General features: G+C 38.4%; 1 protein-coding gene across 3 annotated transcripts in view; it reads left to right on the forward strand.

The window, feature by feature from the left end:
* The window catches only part of LOC148037976 (Tubulin binding cofactor C domain-containing protein), a 68,379-nt gene extending 48,938 nt beyond the window's left edge, over positions 1–19,441 (forward strand). Inside the window, exons 4-10 of one of the 3 annotated variants that reach the window (XR_015690736.1) lie at positions 7,846–7,950; positions 8,804–8,944; positions 17,809–18,012; positions 18,107–18,208; positions 18,479–18,590; positions 18,684–18,845; positions 19,125–19,441. Coding sequence is in view for 2 of the 3 variants with exons in the window: in XM_087677008.1 (XP_087533134.1) it covers positions 7,846–7,950; positions 8,804–8,944; positions 17,809–18,012; positions 18,107–18,208; positions 18,479–18,590; positions 18,684–18,751 (732 nt within the window). In the remaining variant the exon portion in view is untranslated. Of the gene's footprint in view, positions 1–7,845; positions 7,951–8,803; positions 8,945–17,808; positions 18,013–18,106; positions 18,209–18,478; positions 18,591–18,683 lie in introns of all 3 variants that reach the window. The other 2 variants (XM_087677008.1, XM_087677009.1) reach the window with 2 other exon arrangements.
* The last annotated feature ends 8,127 nt before the right edge of the window (positions 19,442–27,568 follow it).

The following is a 27,568-nucleotide window of genomic DNA, read 5'->3' on the forward strand; positions in this document are numbered from 1 at the left end:
AGCTTTAGATACAATCTCTCTTTGGCACATTACCATGAATAGGCCTCAACAAGGCCACATGAAATGCATTATGTATCGGTCACTATGGAGATAATTTTAGCCTATATGCAACGTCTCTACTCTTCTCCAACACCTAGAAGGGCTCATAGTAATGCATATTCAGCTTTGGATACAAATTCTCTTTGCCCTTTATCTTTTCCAAACTTGCCTTTTCAAAATGAAGGAATACATAGTTGCACTTTGCAAATTGCAAAGCACATCTATGGTAATTAGCTGCCCTCTTTTGCATTTTTTGCGATACCCACATCTACATTCTCTACTTAATGATGAATCTCAAAGATCTTATCCTTAGTGTGCAAATAGAAGGTACTTTTTGGCTAGTCTCCATAATCTCAAATGGAGCCTTACTAGTGAAACTATACCTCAGAGATCTAAAACTGTGGAGTTTGCCTCTTCAAATTGACCATTTGTATGTGGATGAAAGGACAAAGAAAGTTTGAATGTGGTACCCATATTCTCAAATAGTCCCTTCCAAAACAAATAAGTCATCTATTGATCTCGATCATTGATGATCGACTTTGGCTTGCCATGATGCTTATAGACAAGTTGCAAACATAATTATACCATATGATCAACCTTTATCTTCTTTCTCATCTGAATGAAATGAGCTTGCTTACTGAACTTGCAAATGATAGTCCATATCCTATCATTCCATATGGGTGTCCTTAAAATATCAAAGATAAAAGTCTATAGCAATGCTTTTGCCAAGGCCTAAGAGGTATGGGCAAGGCTGCAATAAACTTAGTATCTTTTGTCCATTATACTTGATTTTTTGACACACAGTGCATGTAAGTATAAATTGCTCTATATCGTGTCTCAAAGCTAGCCAATGGAAAAAGTGCTCCATTGCCTTAACTATAGTATCAATACCTCTATGTGTGTATAAGGAGGAGCATGACTCTCTATCATCATCTTTGGCCTCAACTGCTTTGTAATGCACAACCGCCCATGCATCATTAGAAAGCCATCTCTAAGTAATGGGAACACAGACCTTGAAAGGTGCGAATCTTAGGTATGTTCTTCAAATGTGGCCATGAACGCATTGCTTCAACCTTTGTAGGGTCCATACGTATATCATCAACCAATACTATATGCCCCAAAAAGTGGATTTTCTTTAAAAAGAACTCACTTTTTTTTGTTATTGATCACCAAACAATGCTCACACAGCTCATTGAATAGAATGTCCAAATGCCTTCTATGCTTCTCTCTTTGAATGTTTTTGAAGTGGCGGTTGTCGTAATCCATTTTCAGCAATTTTCAGCCATTTAATTAATTTTTAAAATTGTCCCAAGTTTAAGTAGTAATATCTGTATTTAATTCCAGTCCTTGTTCTTACCTAGAAAAGTAATTATGCCCATCCACAATTAAATTGACAAGGCTATTTTGACCCCCAAGTAGTTATGTGTATTATTTAACCCTTGAAATAGCATTAGTTAATTAACCGATGACTAGTTCTTAGTGTCATTATTGACACTAATTGGTCAAATAAATACCCTAGGTCCAAATTGATACGAGATACCACCTTATGCATGTGAAGTACAACTTATTTCAACTTTTGCCTTTGGTACCCACTAACTTCTCAAGGCCCTTTGCTTGTCATTGTGAAATAACTAACTTGTAAATCACATGTGCAGCTCACATTTGCATGTTTGATTGACAACTTAATCAAATGCTAAGTAAAACATTAAAATTTCATGTTTTCATGACAATTACTTTATTGGGAGAAGAGTGGAAGACACAATAGCCTTTGCTTCCATGACTATAACCAATGAAGGTGCATTGGACAATCTTGTCATCAAGCTTATGCCTCTTTTAAGAAGGCACATGCATGTACAAGCCTTGTGAGGGCTTCCTCCAACAACATAGGAGTATCAAAAAGAGCGATGACTTGCACTTGACTAGTTCATTTCATGGCATATGAGGCGTTAGTTGCATACATGATAGTGCTCTTCTTAGGTATATGAGAGAGATAGATAGTTGTCTGTGCTTGGAAGCACCACTATCAAAATACCAAGAACTTGATGCATTAGAAATAGATAACAACTATCATGAATGGATGGATTATACATATCTTGTACAATGTGAAGAGTATAGTGAAGTTGATAGTCTCATGGGTTGCATGGCTAGTGATGGGCTGGACGATGATTCTTCTTCTTTGAGGCAATGTGCTTATGACATATAGTAATGTTGTTCTTGGATCTAGCACTTGTTTGGGAATGGGTTAAAGAGTGACCGGTATAGGAAGATGCTGATTTTGGAGCGGCATGAGAGGATGAGGAATCATGACCAACATGTACAGTGGCTGGTTTTTTGCTAGCATACTTGGATTTGCCCTTTCCTTTATGGTGCATGGAAAAGGCTGGATTTGAAGTCAGCGTGGAATTGTGATTTTGATGGTTTGCTCTTCTTGCAATAAGAGAGAAGCAAGCTGGTTGAAGGTGTAGTGAACTTAGTTTCCCATAGTCACTAACCTTATGGTGGTAGCAAAACCTTGATGGGATTCATGGAGACATTTAATGTAGTAGACACAAGCAACACTTGAACTTGTTCTTGAGTAGGAGGGGGGAAATATGGAGGATGATTTGGGATCATAAGCACCATCACTTGTCGTAGAGTCGGAAGGAGGAGATGTGGAAGGAGTTGGAGATACGGGCCTCCCCTCAATGCTAAAAACAATGCTCTAGAGATTCCTTGTGACAAGAACATGGCTCAACATATAAGCCCAAATGGGACGATTAGTCCCATCAAGCTTATCGTTGGCCGTAAGCATGCAAAGAAAGTCATTATTGTTGCTGGTCATTGTGACAGATCAGTGAATAAAGATGCCAATAGATGGGGAGAGAGAATATATTCAGCTTGAAGCACATGTGTGACCTACCATGAACACTTACACAATGCCTTCTTGAATTGAAGGGACAAAGAGAGAGAGAAAGTACAATGAAATTGGAGAGAGAAACTTTAATGTATCTTACGTGGTGTTTTGAATGTTGTGATGGACGAATGAAGGGTTGATGAAGTGGGTGAAGTCTCCTAGAAGGAATAGCAGCAGCAGGTAGTTGACCTGATTGCCTTGTAAAAGATCCCCAATGGCATGATTTTACTCCAATATGTCCAAATGAGCTCCAATGGACTCAAAAAGGACATCTGCAAAGCTTGAGAGCCAATGCAAGGTGAGATGAACAGATGCCCCAAATTCTTGCGGGCTAAGAGTGTAATGTCAAATTAGACAATTTGGAAGTTAAAGAAGATAAAATGGGCAAAGACCCAATTTTTAGAGAGGGCTGATTAGGAAATTTACCAAAATCGAGACTTGATGTTCTGACAGCTTGCCTGATGTTGTTGGAATGGCCGTCACTGTTGCCCTGGTGTCCATGAGAACCCCGAATTCTGGATAGGTGTCTGCAAATTTGGGAAAAGCCCCAAATTTGGCAATGAAATTGAGCTAAAAGAGGGAAAATGTTGAAAAGGCCCAAATTTTGAGACCATGTTTTGCAGATTTTTCAAATGTGACCCAGGTTTCTGCAAATTCTTTTGCTGATGTCAATGCCAGAGAGGGAAACTGAAGATACTGCCAACTCGCTGAGTTGGGGTTGGAGGCACTAGAGGTACCCCAGGAGGCAATTGTAAGGTGGCAGCAGCTGCAGATGAGGCAGTGCTCCTGAACAAAGGTGGCAGAAGTAGGCAGCACTTCAGGAGGAATGGCAGCAGCTGAACCTGAATAGTGTGAGCACTGGTGGCTCAGGACAACTGGGTGACGAAGGTAGCAGTTCAGAGTAGGGGTGGCAGACTGTGTTAGGACTGCTGGCTGAACAGGCAGCAACAGCAGGATTGGGCAGTGCTAGCAGTGCCAGAATTGCTATTGCATGACACTCCTGCAGGTGCAGGGTAGCAATAGGTGTATGAAACCAGCAGGTTGGTTCCTGGGAAGGTGGTGCCGAAATGGAAGAGCTTATGGCCAGAGCAGTGGAAATGGCAGGAGCTGCTCTTGGTAGCAAATGCTGGTTGTATGATTGCGGAGATTGGAAGTGAGAGCTGTCTCACAGGCAATGGATTGGAATAGTAGCCAAACGAGGATGACGCTCAATGGTAATGGCTGATTTGGCTGTTGGAAATAATCTAAAGGGCAGTGATCATAAAGCAACTTGCACACGTGAAATAAATCAGCAAATAAACAAAGTGTTGGGTATAAAGTTCATGAAGATGGACCAGCAGGCTATGGAGAGTGAAGCTCCATGATTTGAGAGAGAGAGACAGAGAGAGAGAGAGGGAGAGAGAGAGAGAGACCAGCACGCCAAATCAGAGAGAGAGAGAGAGAGAGAGAGAGAGAGAGAGAGAGAGAGAGAGAGAGAGAGAGAGAGAAGGTTGATCAAAAGCCAGTGTGGCTTAGAGGCATTAGGCACGTGACCAAAGGTCAAATACATGGGTATATCTTTTAGGAGCAACACAGAGGTAATGCGGTAAGTGGTTACAAGCCCCCTTGAAATATAGCTCCGAATAGAATTATTAAAGGAAAGTAAAAATCTTTTTGGATGAGAATCCGAGTAGAGTACCCCACATAGTAAGTCTTTGGAAAGGTCGTAACACAAGCATTGGTATGATCAATGTCTAATTCCAAAACACATTGTTTATTTATTTAGGATTTGGTTCAAAAAGCATATTGATAGGGTTCATCATTGCCAAGAGACAATGATTGAATAGATACATTAAGGGCCTTATCAGAGGTGCACTAGAGAAGGTATTAGTAGTAGCATATTGGGTGTGTTGCTTATCTTTCTTCTTGTAGCATTGATCAATAGTGTGACCAATATGCTTGCAATATCAGCACTTGGGCGGTTGTTTCTTAGTGTAGAAGGCTACCGGTGCTATGTTAGCATCTTTGCTGCACCTTTCGTCATCCAAAATGATGGCGATTTTATGCAACCTCACATTGCTCCGTCTACAAAGAGAGGAATTTCTCGCAATGAAACTATGAGAGAATCACATTCTTTGTGACAAAATTGCTTAGAAAGTACATTGGGCTTGAGATCTTAGGGAAAAATAGAGGATCTCAACTTGGAGTGCTAAAATAACTTGTCTTAATGGGAATAAGACAAAAACGAGAAGCATACTTTGCTGTGAATGGATTTACAAAGCTACCCAATATATTTTCCATGTGAAGAGGAGAAGATTGACTATCGACTCTATATGTGTTGTCAACTCATGTCTCATGGCTGAAAATTGCAATTTTTGCAGTAAAGAAGAGAAGAATGACTGTCTCCAATCTTGTGCTTCTTAAAATGGGAGAGAAGGATCCCCAAATAGCCATGTTAAGCTTTCTCAATGAGTAATGAGCTGCTCCTTAATCAGATCTTGTTTTTGATTAAGGGCTAATTAATGACTTGATCATTAAGCATAAGTGAGCTAGTCATGAGCCAAACTTAAGCCTATGGCCATTTGCTTTATAACTTAAGTGAGTTGCTTATTGGGTGAAACTTTCAAATGACCATTAAATGTAAGGTGTAAACTTTGAATTAATGAAAGTTCCATAGATTGCACCTTGTTCCTTTTGCCCTATTCTTGCATTACATAGCTTGCACACTTGTCTTCCATGTGCCTTGATGTTGAATTCGTCACTTTTGGTACAATGGTCATTTTGCCAAGAGCTAAGGATACTAGGATTAAAGTTTATCTTTATTAATTCACTAAGCCCTTTTCTCATTTTGTTGACATGTCCCCTCTCAAAACATTGCCAACGACCCCGGTTGTGTAGAACAAAGATCCAGTATGGCATACAAAATGACCAGTACACGTTTTCCAAAAACCAAACATACTGTCATTGCATATATTGTCAATATATAGTTGTCCATACATGTTTGCAAGTAAATGAGCATATTATTGTTACATATACTAGCAATGCACAAATGTCTATATATGGTTCCTAGTAACCAAGCAGGTGGTTGTTACTACATGTACTATCAAATGTACAAATATTTCAAGTAACCGAGCTGTTACTCCATGTACTACCAACTACAATTGTGCAAGATGGTAGTCATTGCGCTAGTAAACAAGCAATCACAACTATACAAATGCATGGCTATCAAAGTGACACCATTGCACTAGTGAATAACGAAGTAGAGCTGTAGAAATACACGTGTCAGGCACATTGATCATATTGCACTAGTGAATAACAAAGTAGAGCTGTAGAAACACAAGTGTCAGCCACATTGATAATAGGAAGTCTCAAAGCTCACTATCTACTAAGACGAAAGGGTACAACAAACCCAATAGTTTCATTCAGGCATTGCAAATTACTTACATAAGCACCCATTTCTTGTCTCAAAGTTTGCCTAAGAAAGCCTTAAGTCCTTTTTCAGAAGCATCAATATGTTGATGCTTTGCAACTATAGATCACAACTTTGCTTGATACCAAAGACGACCATATATTTTAAAGAATCCATGTCATTCAACTGTCAAACTCAATAGATCATATGCTTTATGTGCTAGAGGTTCAAACACACTAAGCTGCCACAATGAGAGATTAACCCACTCCCATCTAGTGGTGGATCATCCTTGATGCTCACATCTATGATCAATAGATTGGGTGCACAAAAACAACGAATGAACATATGCAAAAGGCCTCAATATAAGTTCGTGATTCAAGCTCGCAAGATCATGAACACAAAGGCTTTGGCAAGCTATAACCAATTGGACAACAATAATTCATGTCATAACCAATTGCACAATAATACACGTCCATTGCATGCCTTGATGTTGAATCCTTCATTGTTGGTGCAATTGTCACTATGCCAAGACCTAGGGTTATCAGAATTAGAGTTCAATTTAACTAAATCATTAAACCCATTTCTCATTTTGTTGACAAATGGTGGAGAGCAAAGGTTATGGGGAAGCTGGCTCTGATACCGTTCTTGGCCCAAGTGTGTGAGGAATTGTGTCAGAGAGAAAGAGAAATAGAGCACACAAGAATACTCAACACAATCATGATCAATCGATGTACTCAATTTAAACAAATCAGAGCACAATCAATCTCTCACAATGATCATAATGATTCTCCATGATGTGCTAAAACATACAAAAATGTATTTGAATAGGAAACTTGTGACTAACTGTACAAAGAGTCTTAAGAAACCCTAGCCTGAATTGTGCTAGGTGTACTATTTGGCTTAAGTGTCTTAAGTGACAATTAGTATAGCTAGGAAGCTTGTACCAAGGAACAAATGGCATCAGCGGGTAGCTCATGAGATGGCTAACAAATCTCCGCATTCAACAGATATCTCCACTCTTCCTTTAAGATATTTACTTCTAGAAATATCTGACTACTTATAATAAACATATTAAGGGCTTTCAGATGCACATGTCTGCATGCATTATTTGCCCAAGCTGTAGACATTGCCTATGCCACCAAAGAGAGGCAAAGGGAAGGCAATCTTAACTGAATGTCAGACCTTGTATAGTGTTTCGAAAATCTCTAATCTTCTTGCAAGTCCGCATGCATCCTTTGCTCAAGTACATTGCCTAAGCCATTACAGAGAGAATAAGGGAAGGGGTTCTTAACCGAATTTCAGACCTTATGCAGTGTCCAAAATTATTAATTTTCTTTGAAGTAGTGCTGTAGATCAATTTGTGCATGCACATTAAAGACACTAGGATCATTAAAAAATTGTTTCTTTCTAGACATTGTGTTATGTGGATTTTGGGTGCCTTACAGGTCAAGCTATTTATTTTCAATGCACTTCTTGTTTAACTGGTTAAAGCCTTATTTCACACACTTAATTGGTTCAAGTGCAGGTTTCCAATTGCCATGATGCTGCTGTTTATATATTGGCCCCTATGAAGTATGTGTCTGTTTATGGATGCTCAGATTCCATAGTTGTTCTTGGAGCTGTTGGAAAGGTTAGCATGTAGCGAGATTAGTTAACTTTTTCGGTTTTTATGTTCCAGAGTTACCTGGAAGAAAAGTAAATGTGTTAATGATTTGAGAATGGTGAAGTTGGTTATAATTGGTTCCATGTTCATACAATGATTGCTGGTGGTGTACTGCAAGTATGGATTTGGCAGCTAGCTGGCACTGAATTTGGCCATACATTCTGGAAAAATTAGTGATGCATTTTCATAGTTTATTGAGGAAGAGATGTCCCTATGCTCAAGTTTTTGACTATGTAATGCAGTCAAATGTCCTGTTTGTTATTGTATGTAACACATGGTAGGGCTGCTAATGATTGTAGAACTTCCATTACTTTTGGCTTTTTGAAAGTGATACCAATGAAATGAATTCAGATATTCGGTGTGTGAGTGAATCTGAATCTCTTGTATGAGATGTAACTATTGCTTTGACTTTTTGGAAACTGGTGGGGAGTGGTCCATTTTCCAGAAAAAAATTTGAAGTTTGGGAAATCATCTTTTGAAATTTCTGGCATTTATTCTGGGCTTCTAACTTCTTATGTGTGAGACCAAAGCAATAGTTGCCTGTGAAACCAAGGCCCTGTAAAAAGATCACAGTGCTTAGAGTGCCTTTTGGGCCCCTTTTCTTTGGGTACAGCACTGACAGGTCATCTCGTATATTGAGTAGGCCACTCGTTTAATAGGCTACCAGCTTTGATTAGTAGTTTATTTGTGAAGGGATACACATGGGTTTGATTGGAAATAGTTCTGTTTTTATGAGTTGTTGCTTTTAGCTTGAAGATAACATTTATTTGAGTTTATTATTCTGCTCCATATTCCTCAAACAGTTTGCTTTTGGTGACAGGCGGTTCGTGTTGAACATTGTGAAAGAGTGCAGCTGATTGTTGCTGCTATGCGCATATATATTGCAAATTGTCGGGAGTGTCTTTTTCATTTGGCTGTTAACCAAAGGCCTCTTCTTGTTGGTGATAACCATAATTTGCAGGTATACACAAGCACTTGCATTATCATGCATTGCAATGTTGGGACCCTTGGTCAAGTCTTTCTTAACTTAGTAGTGAGTATTTCATTGGCTTTGGATCCAAGACTACATGTTATAATATTATGTCTCTTCAATGCAGGCCAGCTATTGTACCTAGGCCTTAAAGTTTGGTTCAATCCATATTTTAGCATTGTCTCTCTGTCCTGATTCTTGCCAGGGTTTAAAATAGGCATTGTTTCTATTATAACTAACATCGTTTTTCTTATAGCGTGCCAATTTAAGGCATTACAGTTGGCCGGTATGGTAAACCGATGTGGTTTTTTTCAAGAGATCACTACTTATAATCTAGATATTTTTACTATAATACGGGTTTGATTTCTAAATGAAATAACTACTTTAAACCGTTAGGATGCTTAAAAGGTGGTTAAAGTATTTTGTAAAGTTAAGAAAGATCCGTAACTCTATTTCTTTTTCAATAATGCAAATGCAAAAAAAAAAGTTATGTGTAACCATAAGCGAAAGGGAAGAATATCTACGCTCATAGATATGTTTTCAAGATGCTCTATATCTCTATTGGTTTGGATTGGTTCATTTACATGCTCTGTTCTGCTAGGATTTAAGCACCAAATCCTCTAAATATAAGTTAAAGTTTGATCACTTTACCTAAGAAACAACCATGAAGATTAATAACAAATGCTAAAACGAAGCAGAACACAAAGACCAAATGATGGACTACGATCCTTCCTTTTCAATTTTACTCTCCAAACACACTTTAATGGAGTCAATCCCTTTGCAAAACTGGGATATATTTGAGCCATAACATCTTGATCAAGAATAAGTTCGCGAGGAAGAGGTATCTCTTTGGGATATCTAAAAGTTGTTTGATGGCTAAAGAAACTACTGAAGACTTTTAGTATCACTATTTTGACAAGAAATAGAGATACGAGGATTGACTATAGATAAAGACTTATAAGTTTTCTTGGGTTTGGATTATAATTTAGAACACAAAAGAAAGACAACTAGACAACATATTTTTGATAACATATGAATACTATGAATGCTTAATCCAAAACTCAACGTTCTATTCTTGCCATGCTAATCATAAACAATTATTCTTTGAAAACTTAGCATTATATTATAAACAATTAGACAACATAATTTTAATAACATATGAATATTGGAGACGCTTTATCCTAAACTTAACATTCTATTCTTACCATGAGTCTTCTCACGTACGGCTTGTCATAGAATAGATAGTGGATTTCTATTGGTCTCTCGTCTAATTTGCCTCATAGCTTGATAAAGAATTTGATAAGCCAATAAATTTTTTCCATCCTTCATGATTCGATCAACTAGCATGTTTACCATCCTTCATATTAAGCTATTTGTGGAAATATTTAAATGTAATTCGCAAGTATACTCGAGTCCTTGAGGTGTGGACATGGACTTGTAGCAGGTTTTTACTCTATAGCTTAAACTAATTTTGTTTGCGGATAAAGCAGAGCTCGTACTAGAAGTCCTCCAGAGAGCAGTTAATGGTGGCATTATCAAACTCTAGAATGTACTCTATACCCGTAGCCTTCATAAAAATCTACTTGGTTTGTCCTGTTTCTACATAGGCAAGCTCACATGTCACTTCATCTACTGTATGAGATTAGACTAGGCTGTTCAACCCTTAGCCGTGACAGTTCTCATCCAAGATTGCTCTTTGGGTGCATGTGAGAGAAACTGGAGTTGCCTATTCTCTCATAGACACAAAGGTTGACAATTGATTTATTACATGACAATTAGAGGGGCTAGTGTATTACCATACTAACTGGAGAAATGATACGGGTGATACTTAGTATGGGTAGCACCATCCGTTAAATACAAAACCATAAGTCTTAAGAATATATACTTAAATTTAGTTTGTTGTTTTCAAATTCACGCTTTACAATTTACGAGTTTTATCTTTATGTGTATATGAATATAGATATCTTCAAGTTGACGGGTGACACTCTTGCAGTGGCCAAGGGATATCAAGTTTTACATACAAACTTGTATGGATATGTATGGTATAGATCTTATGGTATGATCTTGTCTGTATGTTGTATGTGGGCAACTATGCTTCAATTTGTCAGCCATATCACCTATCTTCTCTCTCACTTGAAAAGGCCCATAATGCCTTGTAGACTTATTTTTCCCTTTATCTTCTTAGGCCTTGCCTTTTCAAAGGGCAAGAACACTTGATAACATGTGATAATGGTTTGTTGCTGTTCTTGTGACTTTTGAAGAGCCCTCTTTACTTTCTTATACACTTCATACATACTCCAAACATATCATTGTCAACTACCTCAAATAGAGCCTTACTGTGAAACTACGAACAATTTTATATTGCCTACTTCAGTACTAGAAGAAACAATTTTCATGTGGTCTTATGCTCAAAGACACAATATGTCTATGCTCAAACTCCACTACTAGAAGAAATAGTTTCCATGTGGTTTTATGTTCAAAGACATAATATGTTCAAAAATCTAGGTGAATAGACTGATCCTCTTTTAATTGTTCTTGTCTATGGATGAATGAAACTTCAAAGAAGTATACATATTTTAAAAAAGCCATCTTCAAAAGATTTAATTTAATTTTTAAAACTTTGTTTATTTTTGTAATTCTATTGCTGATGATAGATTGAGGCATATCGTGATATTGAATATATTATGCATGAACAACTTCACCATATGATTTGCTTTTATCTTCTTTCTCACTGGAGTAAAAATGAACTTGTTTATTAAATAAGCATATAATTGTCTAAATCACATAATTCAATATAGGTTTCCTTGGAACAAGGTAGTTAGGTACGATTCATCAGATTCATCTAGTCAATGGATTTTTGTATGATATCAAACGTACACAAAAAATGTTCAATGAAACACAATGATAGTTGTTAGGTATGAAAGGACAAGCCAAAACCTCTATGGCATATGTTGCTTGTGTAGCATATACTACAACTTAGAAGTAGATAAATGGAAGTGGATTAATGGTACACCTATATCAATAATCATATAAAAAGAGAAGTGTAGGGTGGATGGAGAGAAGGGCCTAGAATGAGCTGTTACTATTATCATCATCAATGCCGTATATATTAGAGTGCTCATCAAGAGAGTGAAGATGACTCCGTAGAGGCGGATGGTGAAATACTTTCGGACTTATACTCACTAGTGAAATTACAATCATCACTAAATGATGATTTTATAGGCAATTAGATATCATCTTGAGACACTTGATTGAAGCTCCTAAAGCCCCATCTCACATATGTTTGCATGCCACTCAAACGTCTCCTTGTCCATGTCGAAGCTACTGAATGATCTACGTTGGTGCAAAAGGAGAGTAGAGATTAAATAAAAGAAGGGAATGCACAAGATTAGACATGAGATTATAGGCACACAGTTGCTTCTATTAGATGGTGGTATCCATATTGAGCATTTTGTTTACATCATGCACAAGTTAGTATGGCAATAGACTAGCTACTCTAAGTTTTGTGTGCTAAGTCGTGAATCTTTTTGTGAGAGAGAAAGAAAGAAATATTACCATTTGCATCAGGCCAAAGTAGCCTATGAGACTCGAGAATACAGTAGAACTATAGTGATGTTTGATCAAAAAGTCTAATTAAAGTATACCTAAATAAGTGAATTGAATGTCTAGATCTAAACTAAGGTACTGAAAGAAACATGCAAGTGCCCGGAGCAATGTAGTATGCTTAACAAATATAATATTCACCTGTTTTGAAGACTTCACATTTCTAGAAATGGAGAAAACAAATACTTAAAGCTGAATATGATAATTTTTAAAAAAATTACAACCGTATTTCCACTGCTCGGGGTGAACAAATGTATTTTTGCTCAACCCAAGTCTTTTAAGAAAGAGCTCAATTACAATCAACTTGAGAGTGAGGACAAGTATTTCTCACCTCCAGAAGATTGTGTAAAGATGTATATGCATCACTTACTATGTAATAAAAATAATTGATTTCTTTACAAGATGATAGTAGCAAAAGGAAAAATCAGCCTTTCTTTATTGTTGATTACCAATACATCGTTGATATAACTTGCTGCTTGTTTTTGGAATGCAAGAAGTGCTTAAGAAGCAGGGGTTGTAATGGATTTATAGGCTTGCTGTCCTATAAAATAGCAACGAAAAAAAAGGGAATATGGACGTATTCGACAATGATGGAGTGGAGGATGTTGATGTAGATGGATGGGGCTAACTTTAGGCTATCTTGAATTGTTGTATAAGGGTTTATAGCTAATAAAATTGGTGTAAAATGAGAGAAAATGAGTTTTTTTTCTTGGAGAAAAGGGAAAGTTTGTGTAGAAAGGGAAAGTAGAGTAGTATAAGGCACATGTCTAGCCACATGCCATGATGTGTGACAAGTGGTGGGACATATAATAAAACATGGATCTTGGATATGGCTATGGAGGTTGAAACTCGAAGAACAAACTCATGGAGACATAGACTAGAACAATGATAGTCACACAAGTGAATGAGGTTCCAAGATTAAGTGCTTGGACTCATGACCACAGACTTGTGTGCACAGATAATGACATTGACTCTTGGTCAAGCACAAAAGTACAATAGGATTGCATTGAAAAGTGAACCAAGTACATGCCTTTATAGCTTTCCAGCTTCTCCACTCTCCTCACTGTGCTTATGGGATACAACTCTCCTCATCATGCAGTATACATCATTTGACCTATTTTCCAACAGGACGCTCGGAAGATTGGGTGATAAGTGCCATGACACTTGTCTCCTTTTTATGGACTTCCTTTTTGGGTTGAAACTTATCAAGAATACAAACAACCAAATTTAGTAAGTATTACTACAACACAACTTACAATTTTTAGAAAGCCATCCCTATTTTTTACAGCTAGCATTTATAGACAAATCTGAGGCTACTAAAATTTAGAGATTAGTATAAATGTTATGTAAAAGCTCTTTTCCAATACATTACAAAAACTTTGTTGGAATCTTCATATGACTTTTTTGTGCTAAGATATATGCATTTTAAGCTTTCAGCTTACACATGCATTTTGTATAAACATTTCATGATTATGCCATCTTGTTGATTGTAACTATCTATTTTGGTAGATTTAGCTCACATTTGAAGGCACTAATCTTTTTTGTGTGTAAGTTTGACTCTAATATACTTGTTCCGGTCATAGGCGTCCAATCGGGTCATATAGGTGAAAGTGTATATTATCTTTTCTTTAACCTGTTGCGTGGGTCCACCATAATCTATGACCACTTATCAGTGGCGAGCTCTAATACACTTTTCTTCGTATCTAGTAAGTGCAAAGGAAAAAACTGTAATAGATATTTATTGCAAGGATACAAGTTTTTTTTCTACTCTTGGTCGAGATATGCCACCGAGGAGTCCCATCAATAAGAGGGAGAGGGGAATGGAGGAGAGTCCTCTTTCACAGACTTATTAGATGAGATTGTACACTATTTCAAAGAGTGAGAGATTCTCATGGTAGGAGATTTTAATGCTAGAATGCAAAGCAGACTGTGATATATATGATTTTGAGGATCTAGGGAGGCTACATGTGATGGATATAGAGGAGGTTAGCACATGTAAGATACTCGTTGAGATTGGAGGGGATAGTACTCGCTACAATCAATACTTACTAGAGCTAGGATCGCAACACCATCTGATCATTTACAATGGGATGAAATGGCTTGGATGCGGAGCTTTGACTTGCTTCTAGCCCAATGACTCCAGTACAGTAGATCATATACTGGGCTTCATTGAGACGATGGAACTAGTTAAATCCTTCACCATCGCCCCTTGTTTGATTGGAGTAGACCATACCTGTCTATCCCTCACCATATCCTTCTCTCCACACCCATAGATGCTGGCCATTGCCTATACCTAAACCACCACTTTTTATTTTAGGCATGAGCTAGTTGACATATATAGTCATCACATATCCGATGGGCTCACATAGTTTGAACATATTGCGCCCTTAGAGACACTCATCTCCTAGCTCATTTCCATCCTCCAGTTGGCTACTTTCCAAAGCTTTTCACACACTCCACACGCACTATTAGATTTACCTGATTGGGCACCATGCCATGAAAACAGATGGTATGATGATGAGTGTTGAGATTTGTACATAGATCTTTGGATTTAGAAAGGACTAGGGACCACCATAGAGAGATAAAACCGCAGGGAGATGAATACCTTGACTCGTCGTAAATGATAAGCATATGAGGAGGCACAATATTGGGATTTATATAATTTATTCATGAGCAGAGATGTAGCTACTATGTAGAGGGACTATATGATATATCACACTAGCCATTGATTCCCCACCCACTAGAGCCTTGCCTACCACATTCACCTTCTTCACACATGATATGGTGAGCAGAGTGATCGATGGATCACACAGGGATATAGGGTGAGTACTTCATTTATGTAGTCGACATTTTGGCTCCTCTCCTTGCCTTAATGTTCAATAAGGCTCTAGTAGAGGGCTTCTCGGAGAAGTGGATCATGCATACCATCGTGCCCATCCACAAGTCTAGAGACCCTTTAGATCCAAGTAACTATAGAACCATCATGGTGGGCCACACATTGGCAAAGATATATGGAGCAGTGCTAGAGGTAGATTTGAGTGCATATGGAGAGGGAGGAAGGTTGCGAGCAGTAGGATAGGTCGGTCTTTGTCAAAGGTTCTCTACACTCGACCATATCTTCACCTTGAGGAGCATGATTGAGCAAGCGAAAATGAGAAAGAAGAAGCTTTATTACTGCTTTGTGGATTTTCGGAAAGCCTTCGATACAATTCCACGAGATAGACTATTATGGAGGGTGCATACACTGGGGATCCCATTAGACATGATTTGGGGCATCTATGCGTTGTATGAGAGGGTGGTAGGACGAGTGAAATGCCCATGAGGACTTTCAGACATGGTCTCTAGCACCATTGGAGTGAAGCAAGGTTGTCCCGTCTCCCCAACACTCTTTGATCTCTACATAGACGAGATAGAAGATCACATCACACGAGGGGATGGCGATGGGGATGCATGGTGCACCTCTTTGGACCCTCGGCTTGGCTACATACCTATGGACATAGATCGAGAGACCACATGTCATTATGCTCTCACGGGTGATCTGCAGCAAACCGTCAGCACTATATGAGATTATCAGAGCCGAGTTTGCTGGACCCCCATGATGATGGAGGCCCTCTTTCAAACCATCAGCTTCATACACAGAGTATGTGATACGCACCCAGATAGACTGCCTAGGAGGACCTTTGAGGCCTCTAGGCAGCTAGCTCAAGCAAGACAGGAGACTTCATGGTATGCACAAGTCGAGCAATGGCTTATAGGGTATGTGATCGACATGGACCTTCTCCTCCCCTTTCAATATGATCCGGACTCCCCCTTCATACGCCTCTCCCATGTAGAGAGGAACTTGGTCATGTGACACGATCTCTATCAGTTGTGTCTACAACATACATGGCTATCACCTAGGCAGCCCCTCCCCCAAAGTTGTTTTACTACAAAGACCACTTCATGAAGACTAGTGTGGATGGCCTCATTGAGAGACTTGGATACCTAGATGTATACATGCCACATGAGAGGCGGGTAGCCATTGGCCAGCTTAGGGTATCCTCTCAACAGCTTGAGGTTAAGACCAAGAGAGTAGCCCACATCCCTAGTGTTGAGTGGATTTGCAGATTATGTGAGGAGGTAGAGAGGAGCACTACATCTGTTGATTTGCAGATTATGTGAGGAGGTAGAGAGTGAGGAGCACTACGTCTGTAGATGCAGAGCCCCAGTACAGTCCATTCTTTGGGCAGCCTGCTGGTGCCCCAAAAATGGATTATAGCTTTTCTTTATCTTACATGAACAATAATTTACAATGGGGCTATTTGATGTATTTAGGTAATTTTTACGTGCCTTTAAAATTATAGATACCTTACATCTCGGACCATAGCAAATACCGTACCTTTATACTGAACATGTACATAACAATATGTATGGTACCAGCCCGGACTGTTTACAACATGCGCGATTTGACACTACAGATTCTGTGTGTGTGTGTGTGCGTGCAGATTAATGAAGCTCGTCTGTCTTTCTCTCCCTCTCTTTGAAGGCTTTGCAGATCACAAACTCCCCCTCTTTTGCAGTACATGGGAATACCTAAATTTTTCTGTCTTCCTTCTTTCACAAAATAAAGTGACATCGTTGCATTGTGCAATATGTTGTAGTTATAGTGGTAGTCACTGCTATGGGATGCAATAAATGGAACAGTCTCTTGCTTATGCACATGCGCATGCACACACAGATGCAGACACACACATGCATGCCTGCATGCATGCATACACTCAGATGCAAGAACAGACACAGTGCACATGTGCGTACGCACTAAGCACATGTTATGCTCTTATCTGTTCTATTTTTCTGTTATCTTGGTATTTTTGAATCAGCAAGTAACGCCTATGTGCTTGAGCTTTGAAGATGTGACGTTTTTTGGAGGTTTGTATAGTGGAATTTGGTCATTAGTCAGGTAGGTATGAGTAACTAGGGTTATTTCTTTGACTTTTTCTTTGATCCATTTCTTTTGGTATATTTGTGGGAAACCATGTAGATGTTTCTAAATAATTACCGTTGTCAACTTGCTTCCTACCTTGCCGCATCTAAAACTTCTGACTGCTATGAATCCTAGAGTGGCATGTAAAACCTGATTTAATTGTGCAAATTCATGTGCTTCAAAGAAGCAAGGAATGCCTATGGATGAGCTATTAATGATGTAACATTGACATTGGCTGCTGTGTATGCATGATAAAGTTGTAATGAGCTATTTATTTGCCTTGAAACAGATAGCACCTTATAATACATTCTATCCCAGATTAGAGGTGCACTTGCGGCAAGTTGGTATTGATTCAGGTGTGAACCGGTGGGATGAACAATTAATACTGGGTGCTCTAGACCCTCATGATCCACTCACACATGCAGCTGGTGTTGCGGATGCTCAAACAGAGGGTGCATCACTTTTACCTCCAGATCGCCTGATGAATTTTGTGGTGTGTGCCCATTTTGCTGACGCTTGGTACTGTTCCCAAGTTTTGACCCTTGTATTGAATCGGTACTTTTATCTGTCAATTGCTCATGCCTTAGCAGATTCCAAAATGGAGCGATACTGAAGGTCACCAAGAGCCTTTGACTGTTGGCAATCCATTTTTGTTGCCAAAGCCATACCTGCTAGCTCAGCAGCAGAGGGTATGCTTGTTGTGTCCTTCATGTCATTTGGAGTACGTGTATAGATGTAGGTGTGTGAAGATAGTTTTCTTTACGTCAGTTTATAGTTTTTGTGCCTGTTAGAATGTGGAAAGTCATTCTATTTGGGCATGTGCAGTTGTCTGGCTTTGTGAATGGGAGGGTGGTGTTCTTTATCAGGATATGGAATGTCTTCTCATTTTGGTCTGGGAAAGCTGTGAGCTTCTATGTTGGTTAGTATACATTTTATGAATGTACCTCTGTATTGTGCAGAGCAAGTCTGTTGAGATGCTGAAGCAGGCACTTAGGACTGTCTCACTTGATGAAGGGAGAAAACAAGATCTATCGCATGCCATTCATGTTCATTTTAGAGAATGGCTTTATGGTGAGAATCCATTTGAAGGTTCATGATTTCAAGCTGCATGCTTATGCCTGTGTTTTTGATTGGTGTTACTTTCTAAATTATGTCATTGTGCAGCATCTGGCAATATTCGGCAGCTCTATGAATTTGAATCTATTGATCGGGAATCCAAGAGCATGGAATAGGACATATGGTCTGATGTGCTTCACATGCTCCACTCGAGGCAATCCATTGGGATGCAATAAAGTCCCCTGGTTGTGCGAATCTCTCTACTTGAGTGTAAGCATCTTGCCACGTGCAAGTGCCTGGCAGGTTGGGCTTTTGCACTTTATGTCAATCCAATGAGTTGATTCTTGGTGTATTGGTTTTGCAACATGATGTTTCTCATCTAATTTGATTGTGGTTCTCAAAAGCCTGATGTTGTATCATTTGAGCTGATGTGTAGCCATTGTGCTAGACACCAGTTTGTTCTGTACTATAGAATATCGAAATAATTACCTTTCTCTGTATAAAGAGAGAGTGATGGAGAAGGGCCATCCGTTTTTTTCCTGGATACAGGTCATGCGAAATCAGCAAGATGGAGATTACCATGTAATGCCAGTCACGTGTCCTTTTATCAGTAGACCCAGTTTGTTAAGTCCAATCAGGGACAAAAGTAAGATTTTAAATTGGATTATAGAAGCCAGTCAAAGCAATAGGTTGCAGGGTTCCATTTTCTCACATGTATTCATAAGCAATGATCAGTTGCCCTCTTGGGGTGAACGGTTTATTTTAATTTTCTTTTATTGAGAAGAATAATTATGGTAGCATGAAATCTTCTCACTGGAAACTCAATGAAAAGATCTATGCGAGGAGAGAATTAATCAGTTTTTCATTGCATGGGTGTTATCATCAGGATAGACATATCCTTTGTTGTATTTGAGAATAAAGATCAGAGCTAGGGTTGTTTTCTGATATAGGCTAGTGAATGTCACTCCAGTTGACCCCGAAATTTTTAGTATAATTTTAGCACAACCTTCAATGGCTCAGTTCCTAGCCCACATCCTTACATTCTTGGTTGTTTCCTTGCTATTCTGATGGAGAAGACTGAAAACAGCATTACTTTTGAAGTATGTCCGTTCTATTGCTTTATGGAGAAAACTGAAAACAGCATTACTTTTGAAGTATGCCCGTTCTATTGCTTAAAATGAGAGATATTTTAGTGATTGTCCATCCTCCTTGCTTGCTAAGAGAAAAGAGAGCTAGAATGCCAAAGCCTGTTATAGCTTTCTTTGTTTAATCAAGATCTTTGAAGGAGACAGTTCTTTGGTATGTCTTTTGGTAGAAAGTAAAAATCTTCCTATCTTTCAGTAGTTGGGAGCTTGTGATAATGCAAGGACCATGGATGTCCTAGTTGGGCGCATTGATTGGGTATGCTCGAGAGAGTCCAAGAAGACTCTTTAAAGCTGGGAGCATGGGTGGAAGACTTGCTTATGTAAGTATGGTACAGGAGCCAATACGGTGTCACCAATCTCCAACCCAATCAAAGAGTTTCCATGGTTGATTGTTTGACCTTATGTTGCTATTGCGAGGGTCGCGAAGTTGGAGGGAAGTATCAAAGTTGTTCCTAGAGCAACCTATCAACCCTAATGTAGGCTTGCTTTACTAAAAAGAAAAAATTCATTGTGCAGCCAAAAAATGGACACAATCGAACTTTTTAGCAAACAATTGCAAGTTGAGATCCAAATCGCCGTCCAATCAAATCTCCATTTATCTCTAGACAAGCGTGACTTGTTTCCACCCTTGTAACCTTTTTGTGGATGGCATCCCCATTGGCCTTGGTACCTTACTAGCTCACCATTTGTCCAAGATAGGGGTGGAGGTGTATACTTAGCTTTGAGAAAATATCCGTTTAGCTTTAATGATGTGCAATGATTATATGTATATTTAGTTGGGTTTTTGTGTTTTGAGTGTTACTTAGTAACCTTTTGAGAACAAACTAGAGAACATAGCATGTTCTATAGGTAGCTTGACATAATTTGGTAAAGAAGTTCATGTTTTAAGAAAGAAGTGGGTCAAGCTTGATAGGAAACTCAATTGACTAACGTCAATTTGAACAAAAGTTTGCCATGAAAACCAACATTTAAACAATCTAGGAGTCCACTGGTGGTGGTGCAACTTGGTCCTCTTGGCTTTATTTTTATTTTGGGACTTAGGAATTCTTTTCATAGTAACAATCTAGCTCGTAGACCCCAAGAGTTGATTGCAAAGGTTGGAGGAGAAATGTGATATATTATTCTAGATGATGCTTTACCTCTTTGTTGATGTAAGGTTTGTCACCAAATTGGAAAATGTTCAAGTGTTGCTCCACAAAATTACTTGTTGGTGAGCCAATAATTCCTTTCCAATTCCCAAGGACACTTGGTGCCATTTAAAATGTTCGTAATGCTCTAACCTAGAGGGGCCATGTGAGTGCGATAGAAAATGCTTTGTTATGCCTTATCACTCGAAGCATTTTAAACACAACCCTCTTTCCATATGCATCATTGAAAGGCTAGCATGAAAGTCAATTTCAGATCATTTGGCACGATCTTTCTTAGAAAAAGTTAATGGTTAGCATATTAAACAAGAAACAAATCCAAAGTAAAATTAGGTATGATTAACATGTTCTAAGCTCGAAAAGGCGATGACAAGGTTAAATGTTTATAATGGCTTAAAAGAAATTGCCTCGAAGATATGCTTTTAGTGAAAGTCTACTGCTATCTTGAGGGCAATATACCATTGTTAGTTCTTTTCAATACTAATGGAATGGTGGAGGTTGTAAGAGAGGAGCATAGACCACATTTAAGGATTGTGGAAGTGAAAATTAGATTGATACATTAAAAACACCTTTTGGCATTGTGATCTTATATATCAATTACCAAGAAAGGAGCAAGAAGGGCATAATCATTAATCAAACCATGCTTACCTCTACTTTGATGTCCCTAAAGCATGATTGAAAGTCTAATGCTTCAATATCATTTTAGTAGTTTAGTGAATTTTGAAGAGTAGTTTATTATTTCGCAGCGTGGGGGGTAGTGTGTGATGTAATCATCATAAGAATGTTAACAATTGTGGTAATGAGAATGGAAATCATTATAATGAGAATGATGTAATCACTATAATACCAGCTAGCAAAGTCTCACAATGAATGAATGCTCCAAAATGCGATTTGGTTTAAAGTGCATACATATGGAAGAGTATGTAGTAGAATGATGCGTAGACGTGAATGGGGTTGCTTGTATGCATGCCCACAATTGGGGATGCCCTAGAGTGCTAAACCCAATTGTTAATTCAACCAAAAGTTGAGACAGTCTGGAATAAAGAGAAAAACAAGGCTTCCATATGGCATGAAAATAAATTTTTGAGATTTATGCAAATTTTGAACAATGTTGACCTTGTCAAAGGCATAAAAATCCATGAGACATGGTAATGAGGTTGGAAAGCATAAGTGGGAACGAAAAAGTTATTGGTTTAAGGGGAACTCAAGATGAGTAAGGTAAGTATGCTTAAATTTGAAGGCATGTGTCATCCTAATGCTAGCTAGCGAATAGTCTCACAATGGATGAAGGCACAAAACATGAGCATAGCCAAAATGCACACACATGGAAGAGTGTGGTAGAGTGACATGTAGAAGTGAATGTGGTTGCTTATGTGCATGTCCACTAATGGGAAGGTCTTAGGGTGCTAAATCCAATTGCTAATTTGGCTAAAAGCTGACATGGTTTGGAAATACTCCAAAAAAACCTCTATATGGCATGAAAGTAATTTTTTGAGGTATAGGCAATATTTTGAACAATGTCAAAATTGCCATAGAAACAAATGAGACATGAAAGAATACATGTGGTTTAGTAAGTAGCAAATTTTAGTGAGTTTCTATACTAATACAATTTATGTGAAAGCTATATTGTATATAATTGGAAAAACAATATTAATGGTAAATAAGAGCTTCTTCGTGGATAATCTTTTTACATGTTTAAATTGAGTCTATTTACTAGCTTTGAAAACCATTGTTAATAGTGGGTATCAAGCTCTTGAGGTAGAGCTAAGGAACTACACAAATTATATTCACTGGATAGCACACAATATCTCTTTGTAATGTTGAAAGCTTCAAAACTCTAGGTGCAAGTAGCTTGGAGGGCTAAGGTTTATAGTCAATGCTATTTCATGTTTCTAGCGGCTTGAATTAAAAAACAAACGTGAAGAGTCTCCTATCGTTCAACTCCTTATGGTAATTTGAATGTCACTTCTTGATCAGGATAACATAATATCCTCTATAATATTAACATAATGATATATGTTGAAGTTCTTTCATCACTACCTCATGAATATTTTGTAACAGACTTTAACTTTCCCTTATTACACCCTTCACACAATTGGTTTGAATCTTGAACTAGGTTACATGGATAAAGCTATGGACATATATTATGTAGGGACACTCATAATTGGATTCTTGTGAGTGGCTTTTTGAATGTTCTTTGGATTGTCATTGTGGCTTGACGTGGAAGTTGTACATTCATAGTAAAGTCTAATTCATACTATATGGGCATGAAGCGATATTCATCGTCCTCAATTTTGCTTCTTAGCATATACTTTGATTTATATTGCACCCTTGGAAAGTTGGTGGTCTCAATCTTGTAAGTAGGTTACCGAAACATAATGAGGGTGGGCCATAATTACCCAGGGGGAGTAAAGTGGTGATCCTTGCCAAAGGAACTTAGGGAATTATACATATATCGTATATACTTTATGGATGCAATAAACTATGTTAAGATAAGGGATCTAGCAATAAATTTAGCTTGATAATGTGGTGGGAAATAGAGGTTTCGCCTTGCTCCTAGTATGAAGATGACATTCCTTGAAAAAGTGTGATAAATTGGTGGTTGGTGAATCTAAGATAGCAAAGAGCCAAATCCTAGGTTTTTGAAAATAAACATGCTTTCTCTTTGATATATAAGCCATAATCTCACACCACTTCTTGTATTACACCTCGAAGGAAGCCATTGTAATTATTTAGCTTTGGTTTGTCTCAAATATACAGTATCTCAAGGAGGACGCCTATTGGACTCTTGGCTTTACATTGCAAATAAAGGTCAATGGTTGGTATGGCAAAAAGAAATGGTCCTTGCAACATTAACAAGGTAGATGCTGAGATATGATGATAGGGATGGCAATCAGGTTGTGCCCTTGAGACTTGCAATACATGGTTGTTTGCATTAGTTTTTACTAACTCACTTCCTAGTCGGTATGTAGGTACGAGGCATAATTCCTTTGCATCTTGATGTGTACTTTCACTCAATAATTTCTGCTATCAATTCCTAACCTTTATTGTAGAAGCATTGCAAACTCAAATTTTTGAGATTAAATAATGACATGAAACCCATTTTTCTTTACACATCTCTTGCAAAGTTTTGTTTGAAGATCTTTTTCTATTGCTTCGTTGTCACACACACACACACACACACACACACACACACACACACACACACACACACACACACAAATACTAGTTTCCACCTTTGCCCCTATGTAGGTGTGCTTTTTTGGATAACCATACATTGTATAATATTGGATAATTTAATGTAAAATGATGTCATTCTATTGCATACTTTCTTTCTTGTAACCTTTCAATTTCTATATTCATTAGTTGATAATATGAACTGGAATGCCTTTTTTGGGAAATTGTTGTAATCAAATGTATGATGCTAAATGAGGATTAGAATTTGGGAAGATAGGGTAAGTATAGAGTAGATAAAGAATCCAAATGCAGGATAAAGAAGCATAGATAGTAGGTTTTGGGAAAGGGAGGCAGGCAGAGGCGAGTGGAAAGAAAAGGGAGGAATTTGATGAGGCGGATGATGAGGAAGGGTAGATGGGGATTTGGTGTCGTTTCCAAATATAAATAAAATCCTTGTCTTCAATCACTTCACCAGCTGGCCCCCTCAATGCAGCACTACAAGAAAACGATTGCTTCATCAACCCCAAGGCCGTTAGCGAAGGCTATTTTATATAACTTCATCAACCCCAAGGGATGGTGATGATGAGATAGGGAAATCTAAATGATTCCAAGGCTTCTTTAAGTGTTTATTCAAACCCTTAGTTTCATGCTATTACAAGCCTTGTCTTTCACATGCATCATCATTAATCCGAATGCACGGAATACGAAATCATAATCTTAAAATCAGGTCAGATTATGCTGCTAGTTTCTAAACCACACATGTTACCCTCTTGTTAGAACCTTAATAGGGGTCCTTTTACTAGTAGTCAATTGAAATCTTAGGGGTCCATTAGCAACCCTCTTGATTGAACTTGGGACTTCCAATCCTACCTAATAGGGAATGATGGATGGTCACACTAAAACCAATCTAACTCCCATCTAGAAAAGCTCCCTTTGTCACCAATCAAAGATGACAATAGCTAACATTCAACTTGTTTTAAACATAGTGTGTAATGAGGGGGGCTTCACAATCAACCCTAGGTCATAGCATAGGCACATATTCAACTCCTAAAATAATGTTAGATGGAGTTCTTATTTCCTACACAGGTGGTTAGGATCACTCAACTCTAATTGTAGTTACATAGAAAGCCATTCGACTAATTGGGCCAATTGTTTATAGGATGGGGTCATCAGAATCTCCACCCTCTTGCAATTTTAAGAAAAGATATATAAAGAGTTTGGCTTTAATAACTAATAAGCGATTATTAACATGACACTCTTTACAAAATGCCTTAATACTTGATCCTTTTGCTCCAAAAGCAAGGCTTATTGTGAACGTAGGTCCACACCAAAGGTTACCATCCTACTCCAAGATGAGAGCATTGCCTTAACTACAACACACTTGACTTATTCTTAGTCATTCCTAGCCATATGCATGACATAGGGGGTGAATATGAAAAAGATGAACATTGGTAGTTCCACCACAATTTAAGCACGAAAATAGAAGTTACAATGCATCTTTCTTTCATATGAAAACATCATGTTCCAAACATCACTGAATTTATCATTTGAGGCATAGGAATTTCATCATGGGATGGAGCTATGTTTGTCATCTCTCCACTTAGTTGTCGCTTGCATCAAGAGCATTTGGTGACAACAATATTAGCATGAGTGATGGTAGGTAGCATTTGAGTGGTGTTTTGGGGCCATGAGGTGTCTATACATTAATTTTCATAGCAGTAGCCCTTCGGCTTTTGCCTCAGTAGAGTTTTGTCTAGGGAGGGTCATATGGTGAGGTGGATCTTGACATTAGATCCTCCCAATACCTTGATTGAGTACTAGTGGAGTGGAGTGGGTTTTTGGGAGTGGGAATAGTATATGTTGTGTTGAGGATGATGATGCTAAGGGTCTCAAGGTCCCCTTTCTATAGGCTTTCTAGATGGCGTACGTAAGTATGTCGCTTTCCAAAGACCAAAGCTCAAGTTAATAAGCTACATTTTAGGTTGCATTAATGCCATAATGGCTTGAGCATGCATGTTATCAAAGCAACCTTTTGCTATGCTTATTGGTAGTTGAGAGCATCATGCTTCAACTTGTGGTTCATGGTATTGTTCGCTTTTGACTATGTTTCGATGGCAACCTAGACTTACAATCGATAGCCTAGCATTGGCAACATGTTGTTTGATGGCCATTTTTGAATGATGGTGGTGACCATGGTGTTGTCAATGTCATTGTTTGTCTATCACGTTTTCTACTTCTTTTTATGCGTGATTTTGTAACTATAGCTGGTTCTTATGCATACTAAGTCAAGAGTTAGATGTAGCTTAGTGTTTGATACTTGAGTGAAAAATGGAAACATTACATCTACTCCCCCTTGAAGAACTCCCAAGTGTCCTCTTCTCGACAAGATTTTGGGGCAATCTTTTACAAGGGAGGATTCATCAATGCATGTACCATCCCTACTTTGTTTGTCCATCCATTTGAGGATGCTTAAAATATAGTCTTCCAAAAGTTGGAGGTGAACCTAGGTTCATGATCACTAATTATTCTTTGAGGTATGCCATACTATTCAAAAAATTCCTTGAAGGGTCAAGTAATATCTAAAGACTTAAAATGTGTTTTTCATTGGAATAATATATTTTGCCTTAGTGAGTAGATCCACCACTACTACACTCCTTGCATGGTGTGAAGACTTTGTGATACATTTCATACTGACACACTCCCACTTCATTTGTGGTATGTTTAAGGGTTGTATTTTGCATGGCATCTATATCATTTCAACTTTAATCCATGACAATATAAGCACTCTCTTGCATAATGCAACACATCTAACATTAGGCATGGCCAATAAATCTTTCTTATTACATTTAGGATTTTTGCATATCATGTTTTTTTCTCCTACTCCCCCCCCCCCCCCCCCCTCTCTCTCCCTCTCTCTTTTTCCCAATTTTCTTAATTTTCTCTCTTCCCCCTCTCCCTCTCTTTCCGTCTCCATCTCTCCTTCCCCTCTCTTTCTTTCCCCTCTCTCTCTCACTCTCAAATTTCTTAATTTTCTCTCTCACTCTCCCTTTCCATCTCCCCTTCCCCTTCCCCTTCCCCCCCCTCTCTCTCTCTCTCTCTCTCTCTCTCTCTCTCTCTCTCTCTCTCTCTCTCTCTCTCTCTCTCTCTCTCTCTCTCTCTCTCTCTCTCTCTCTCTCTCTCTCTCTCTCTCTCTCTCTCTCGTGTGAGTAGGCGCCAAAACTAAAGCATAAAATAGAGCAATTGCGGTCAAAATGAAGAGGCGTTGGAGTTTTAAGAGAAAATAGGTGGCCTAAAATGCATTGGAAGCATTCGTTTGTCAATTAGAGTTCGTTAGATGGCCATTTAAAACGAGACAAATTTTGTGTTACAAAGTAGCTGCATGATCTTGAAGTTGAAAATAGTGTTTAGGAGGTCAAGTTAGAATAAAATGACATTAGGAATGTGGTGTTTTCAAATCTTGAATTCGAGTTCATTTGGGCCTTCGATTTCAACTGAACCACTTTGCTGGTAATGCAAACGCAAAAGG

The sequence above is a fragment of the Lygodium microphyllum genome, chromosome 4 (genome assembly GCF_053477565.2).
Source record: "Lygodium microphyllum isolate KBCC chromosome 4, Lygodium_microphyllum_v1.1.10, whole genome shotgun sequence".
In the NCBI taxonomy this organism is placed as follows: Eukaryota; Viridiplantae; Streptophyta; class Polypodiopsida; order Schizaeales; family Lygodiaceae; genus Lygodium; species Lygodium microphyllum.